Source organism: Vicia villosa, unplaced genomic scaffold (genome assembly GCF_029867415.1).
Source record: "Vicia villosa cultivar HV-30 ecotype Madison, WI unplaced genomic scaffold, Vvil1.0 ctg.001961F_1_1, whole genome shotgun sequence".
Taxonomy (NCBI): domain Eukaryota; kingdom Viridiplantae; phylum Streptophyta; class Magnoliopsida; order Fabales; family Fabaceae; genus Vicia; species Vicia villosa.
In genome coordinates this window covers 355,076-361,690 of record NW_026705791.1, presented here as the reverse complement: position 1 = coordinate 361,690, position 6,615 = coordinate 355,076, and the positions used below count along the sequence as shown (strand labels likewise).

Below are 6,615 nucleotides of genomic sequence, written 5' to 3'. Positions count from 1 at the left end.
AGCATGAATTTATTAAGGCAAACATATAATGAATTTATTCAGTTTCATATTCTGTCTTTTTCTCTAATTTTTTTTTTTTGGGTCAAGATTCCCTAATTTTTATTAAATTTAATTAATTTACATTCATTCAAATGATATCAAACAAACATAAATATATTTGATCTATCTTTTCAAAAATTTTGATCCTTAAAATATATCGTAAAGATATCAAACAAGGCTACGAGTTAATTAATACAAAGATAAGACAGAGACATCTCTTCAAATAACAAAACAACAAGATTAACAAACAACAAAACATGATTTGAGTAGCAATAATAGCAATACAAAATGTAAATTAAAACAACTTCCAAATGTAGTACAGACCATGAGCAATGTAAAGAACAGACAAGGTAGGCACAATGACGAGAAACATAACAATGTAAGCATCAACGGAATCACCACGAACACAGGGAGGCGTAATCTGAAGGAGAGTGAGAAACGACAGCATGGGAAAACAGAATCCAAGAAATCCAAAACCGGAAAGCAGCTTACCAATAGAAAGAGTGTATCTGTTGATGTACACTGCACCATTGGAACCGAGACGAATTGCTCGTCTGAGCAGGAGATTGACCAGGGTTGTGACTAGAAAGGAGGCGAGGGAGAAGACCACATAGGCGAAGAGGTATCGGGAGTTGAGGAACCTGGGTGGCTTGCAGACCGAGAAGTATGCCTTGTTGTTAAGATGATAGGACCACGTGAAGAAGCAGATTCCCAGGGCGGCGAGTGAGGCTAGTGGGTGTGTCTGGATTATGTCTAACTCCGTGATTGATGATAACATAATTTCACCTGCAATACCTCAATGCATTTATCATTCAAAGACAAACAAATGCTATACTAAATGCAATTTCACACGCACCATTAATTACCTTTGCGTTTACGATCCTTAACAGTAGTGCTTGGAGAGGTTGCAACAACGGTGATGGCGGTGGATTCCTTAACAGTGCTTGGAGAGGTTGCGGCAGCGGTGGATTCCATTTGTGAGAGATGAAAGCTAGGTTAAGGGTGTGCTGGATTTGAGAGAAGAAGCAATGACTGAAGAGAAAGAGTTACGTTTTCTGTTCGGAATACAAAAGAAATAGTAAAATGAGAGATATTTACTTCATTGAAAACTCACAACAACCATACTCTATTATCAATGAACCTACCTACCTAAAATTGTTCATTAATGATACTTAATAACTCTAAAATGAGTGTGGCTCATGCTACAAGGGAGTACATACATAATATGCTCAATACGTAAAAAACACTCAGTCGGTAATATTTGTCTGTTATGAATAAATATTATTGTGGATGCCCATATATATTCTTATCTTTCATCTTTATATGATAATATGTTCATATGCGTGTGTATGATTAAAATTATTAATCATGAGATACTATCATATTGGTTTTGAATATATTGTCAATCATTACACAAATTAGATTTAGTTCTTGATGCTCCAAATTAGGATGATCGGTGTTTAATTTATATACTCAATTGTAATACCTCATATTAAACAAAGTCTTGCTGATACAATTTCTTTGTTCATATTATTTCTAAATATTAATATTTTAACAAGAGAATTAAAACATTGCAATCTATTAAATAATATATCAATAGTCTAAAGTTGCTACTTATTTTAAAGTTGTTATAATAGTGTTTAGATTTCTCATATAAATCTTAATTATACTATTCTTTTCTTTTTACAAGTATAGTGTGTGGATGACATTTGTTAGTCCATCTTAAAGGCACACGAAAGTAATCTCATATTTTGATAGAGTCGAGATCCGAATAAACTTTAATCCTTTATATTTTCTTTTTGTGTGTTTTCTTTATGTCTAGCCAAATATTTTGTCTATAATGAGTATTGAACACAAGACACAATACTTACATGAATTATATTGAAGGTATTGAATATCTTTGTATTACACAAATGAATTGGACATAAAATGTATAATAGAAAAGCTATCGGCTTTTCTCTTGGACTTATACTACACTTATATTAGTACAATTGAAGCACATGTCATTGTAAACCAGTAGTTTACAAATTACACTTAAATGTGTCGTTGGTAAAACCGGTTGGGTCATCTCGAATATAATATGATGCGAATAATTTGTATTGAAGAACCAGAAGTTTTTTCAATCCAGTCAATTTTTGTGTGTTTCAAAAGGAAAATAAAAATTTGAGAAATTGCGTTTTTATGACATTAATTGTTGCATCGACTAAACTATCATGGATATGTCTCTACTCACAACCAGAAGTTTGTGAAATTATTTTCTCAACTAATTAGACTAAGATCTTGTTTTCTGGATTTTTTTTATAGAAATTCTTGTATAAGTATCACATATATTATTAAAATTGATATTGAATATCATGTAATATATGTTCATAAAAAGAAAATGGACCCGAAGATCCATTCTTTAGACGTCTAATGTTAATTATATGGTTGATACTTATGAGATCATCAATTCTAAATTATATATTTGAAACACCCAAACTATGATATTAAGATATTTATTCGCATTAAGCCAACAGGATACTTTATCTTAGTGAACATTTGGATGTGTTGTGTATATTCCAATATATTGCTCCAATATAATACATTAAGATGAGTTATGAAAGAATATTTGAAAAATATAATTAATATGACTCTCAATTTTGAGGATATAATTTGAGAAAATAATCAAATACTTGATTGTAGCCCAGTAGGCTGATTATCACTTGATAAATTAATTTTTCCCAATATTAGGGGAAGGGAAATGAAAAACTGAAATCATGAACAAGAAGTTCAAATGAACAAGTTAAAATAAATTATTGTCTTGATCCTCGTACAAATCAATATGAACCAAATGTTCAAAATATTATTCATTTGCAAAGTTTATGAAATAAATTATCAGCTGGTAATACTCCACTCAAAGTGGATTCTTCTATTGGATAATATAATATTGCAAATGAGTTGTAGCTGCGCCTGAAGCGTGGTATGAAAGTCGGTTCCAATGTTAAAAGTCCTCTACTAAGAAAAGAAACTAAAGATGACTCAAGTGAGGATATGAAAATGCTAAGAGCACTTTGATCTAATTTAATTTTTCAGTTCCAGAAGAACAAATCAAGTACTTGAAATATGAAATAAAGAGATCTCGATAAATTTTGTCATGGATGAAATGGAATGGAACCGAAATTGAGATAACTAAATAAAGTCAATATTGACAATGTCTTTGTATACAATATAGCGCTAAAAGTGATCAATGATAATGAGGATCATGAGTCAAAGTCTATTAAAGATTAGAGACTAAGTGAAAATTAGCCAAAATAAATATATTCAATTGAATAAGAATTAATCTCACTTTACAAGTGACTCACTTTTGGACCTGTAGTCCGAACACCTCATGGTGTGAAGCTAATTGGATATAAATGAGTTTTTGGGAAAAAGAAAAATAAGAATGATATAAAGTTTGATTTATTGCTCAATGATTTTCACAAAGACCTAAGATTGATTTTGATAAAATATATTCACCTGTAGTGGATTCAATTGATTTTTGATAATTAATTAGCCTTGTAACACATGAAGGGCTTAATTTGAACATGATGGATGTAATGACATCTTATTTATATGGTTCACTTAATAGTGACATTTACATGAAACTCCCCGAAGGGTTCAATGTACCAAAGGCATGTAATTTTGGATCTCGAGAAAACTACTCCATCAAATTGAACAAGTTTCTCTATGGGTTGAAACAATCTAGATGCATGTGGTATAATCACCATAGTGAATATTTACTAAAGGATGGATATACAAATAACTCAATTTGTCATTGTATTTTCATAAAATGATATGGAAAAGTATTTGCAATAATAGTTGTCTATGTTGATGACATAAGTATTATTGGAACTCCTGAAGAGCTTCCAAAAGCTATAAATTGCTTAAATAAAGAGTTTGAGATGAAGGACTTAGAAAAGATAAAATATGTCTAGGTTTGCAAATCGAGCATGTGGACAAAAGAATATTTGTACATCAAGAAGGCTATATAGAAAAGTGTTGAAATGATTCTATATGGACAAAGATCTTTAGATGAAAATGTTAGATCATTAGAAAGATCTTTTTAGACCTCGAGAAAAGGATGAAATTTGCTTGGTCCTGAAGTACCATATCTCAATGCAATTGGAGTACTAATTATACACATCATGATATATCTATAAGTAAGATAGAATTATTCACCTACACGAAGATATTGGAAAGCGGTCAAACATATACTTCGTTATCTTAAAGATGCTGGTTACTTGTCATATTCTCACAATGGTAGATCAGAAAGAGGTTATTTGTTTACATGTGATGGTACAACCATTTCATGGAGATCTATGAAACAAATCATGGCAACAACTTCATAAAGTCTCGCATAACTATTAGCACTACATGAAGTCACTTCGAAGAAGACATTTTAAGTAACTACTACAAATAATATCGTCTCACATATAAATGTATATATGAGGGGGAGAAATAAATATTTTCTGCACTCTTTTTCCATTCACCATGGTTTTGTCCCACTGGGTTTTTCTGGTAAGGTTTTTAACGAGGCAGTTCACAATTAAAGGATATTGTACTCTTTTTCCTTCACTAGATTTTTTTCTACTGGGTTTTCTCTAGTAAGGTTTTAACGAGGCATATCCTCAATGGACATCCAAGGGGGAGTGTTATGAATAAATATTATTGGGGATGTCCATATATATTCTTATCTTTCATCTTCATATTCCCTATTAAGTGGTATAGTAAGGTTATGATTTTTCACCTTCCTAATATCCTATAAATAGAGACCACTTTGTAATGTAAAGCTGTCTACTTGAAAGATGTTAATACAATATTACTTTTTATCTTCTTTTCTCTCATTCATCTCTCCTTCATCTATATTGTTTTGGTTAATTTCATAACATTGTCCATTTTATTAAAGTGACAATCATTAAGATTTTCCACCCTTTATTTATATAAACTTATTAGTTGGAGATTTAAATCATTTAAAGAGTTTATTAACATTCTCTCACGAATCATGTAATCTAAATTACTTATTATAATATATAATAAACTAAATAATCATTTCATTTCAGAGTTCATTTGAAAAATTTAAGTATATAATATTATTTTGTATTTTTAATTGATATTAAAATATTGAAATCAATTAACATTGAAAATTTAAAATAAATTTGTTTTACCTTGGACATTTAATAAAATATAGTAAAAAAATTAAATATTGTCGCGGATCAGATTTATTTATAAAACAAAAATGTTTAAATAAATAATACAAGTACAAAATGATACACAGAGAAAATATTTAATTACATAAAAAATTAATTTTTTAGATTTTTTTTTTCAACTATAATGATGTTTTATTTAAGATGAATAATATTCAACAAAAATTAAATAAATTGTTTTTTATTATCAATTAAAAAAAAAGTCAAACAAAATAAATTAACAATTTAATAAATTATTTTCATATTAGAAAAACTCAATATGTTTTTTCAATTAAAAATATTACTTTTTTTAATATTAATAATTTTGAAAAAATATAATAAAATTTTAAGACTCAATATTTATTGGGCCAACACTATTTGGGATGTTTGGAAAGCTGAGCATAACATCCAAATTGTTAGAATTTCTTTTTCCGAAAATATAACAAGAGTAGTGCTATTTAGTACGAAGCAATTTGAAGAAGAAATGCAAGAATGAGTATGTGTCACTATTTTAGTGATAAATTTTAAATTAATTTTAAATTTAACTTCTTTTTTAATAGGGATCATGGGGGTTGTGGTGATAATAGATGGTTGTGATCTATTCTTGCATTTCTTGTTTTTCCACTTTTTTACTAATAAGCATTTTCCATATAACAATTTAGTCTAACAATCTACACTACGCATCGTTGATCATATTTCCTTGAAAGGCTAGAACATAAATAGAAATAAATAATCTTTAAGTAAATTAGAATAAAATATGGTCCTGAAAAAATATGGTGTGACATCAATGTCGGCTATCATACAATATTACACAGAGCATGTATGATTTGGTTTCCATTCAAGTGTGAGGAAACCAAACTCAACTCTCAACTTTTAACTCTTATCTTTGTAATTTCTTTTTTTTGGAATTTATCTGGATAAAGATGAATAGAATAGCTAGGTCTGAAAAGCTATGTCCTGAAAAATTACTAAAACGGAAATGCTTTTATGACTGAATTTTCAAGTATCTTTATATATGCAGTTCACTACGCCAAATTTGGCTTTTAGCAGCACCCCTACGAAAGCGCTTTTAGGAAAAGCGCTGGCATAGGCTTCGCTAAAGACAAAATTAAAAAACACGCTAAAAAAGCGCTCTAATAGTGGGGGGGTATGAAAGCGCTTTTAAGAAGCGCTCTGGTAGGGGGGGGGGTTATGAGAGCGCTTTTCAAAAGCGCTCTGGTAGGGGGGGGTACGAAAGCGCTTTACAAAAGCGCTCTGGTAGGTGGGGGGAACGTGGGGGGAACGAAAGCGCTTTTCAAAAGCGCTCTGGTAGGGGTGTTTAATGAGAGCGCTTTTTGTCAAAAGCGCTGGTATAGCCCAGGCTATGAGAGCGCTT

General features: G+C 30.4%; 1 protein-coding gene across 1 annotated transcript; it reads right to left on the bottom strand.

The window, feature by feature from the left end:
* Positions 1-223: 223 nt before the first annotated feature.
* Positions 224-1,188, bottom strand: LOC131637279 (uncharacterized). The gene is made up of 2 exons (XM_058907861.1): positions 906-1,188; positions 224-825 (listed from the first exon to the last, which is right to left on the bottom strand). Exons 1-2 carry the CDS (start codon positions 1,012-1,014, stop codon positions 335-337), a joined length of 600 nt encoding a protein of 199 aa, XP_058763844.1. The 5' UTR covers positions 1,015-1,188; the 3' UTR covers positions 224-334.
* Positions 1,189-6,615: the final 5,427 nt, after the last annotated feature.

Excerpts from the sequence above, each read along its gene's own strand:
- LOC131637279 (XM_058907861.1), bottom strand. The coding sequence starts at position 1,014 with ATGGAATCCACCGCTGCCGCAACCTCTCCAAGCACTGTTAAGGAATCC. Across the intron at positions 826-905 it reads TAAGGATCGTAAACGCAAAG|GTGAAATTATGTTATCATCA; the intron begins GTAATTAATGGT and ends GAGGTATTGCAG.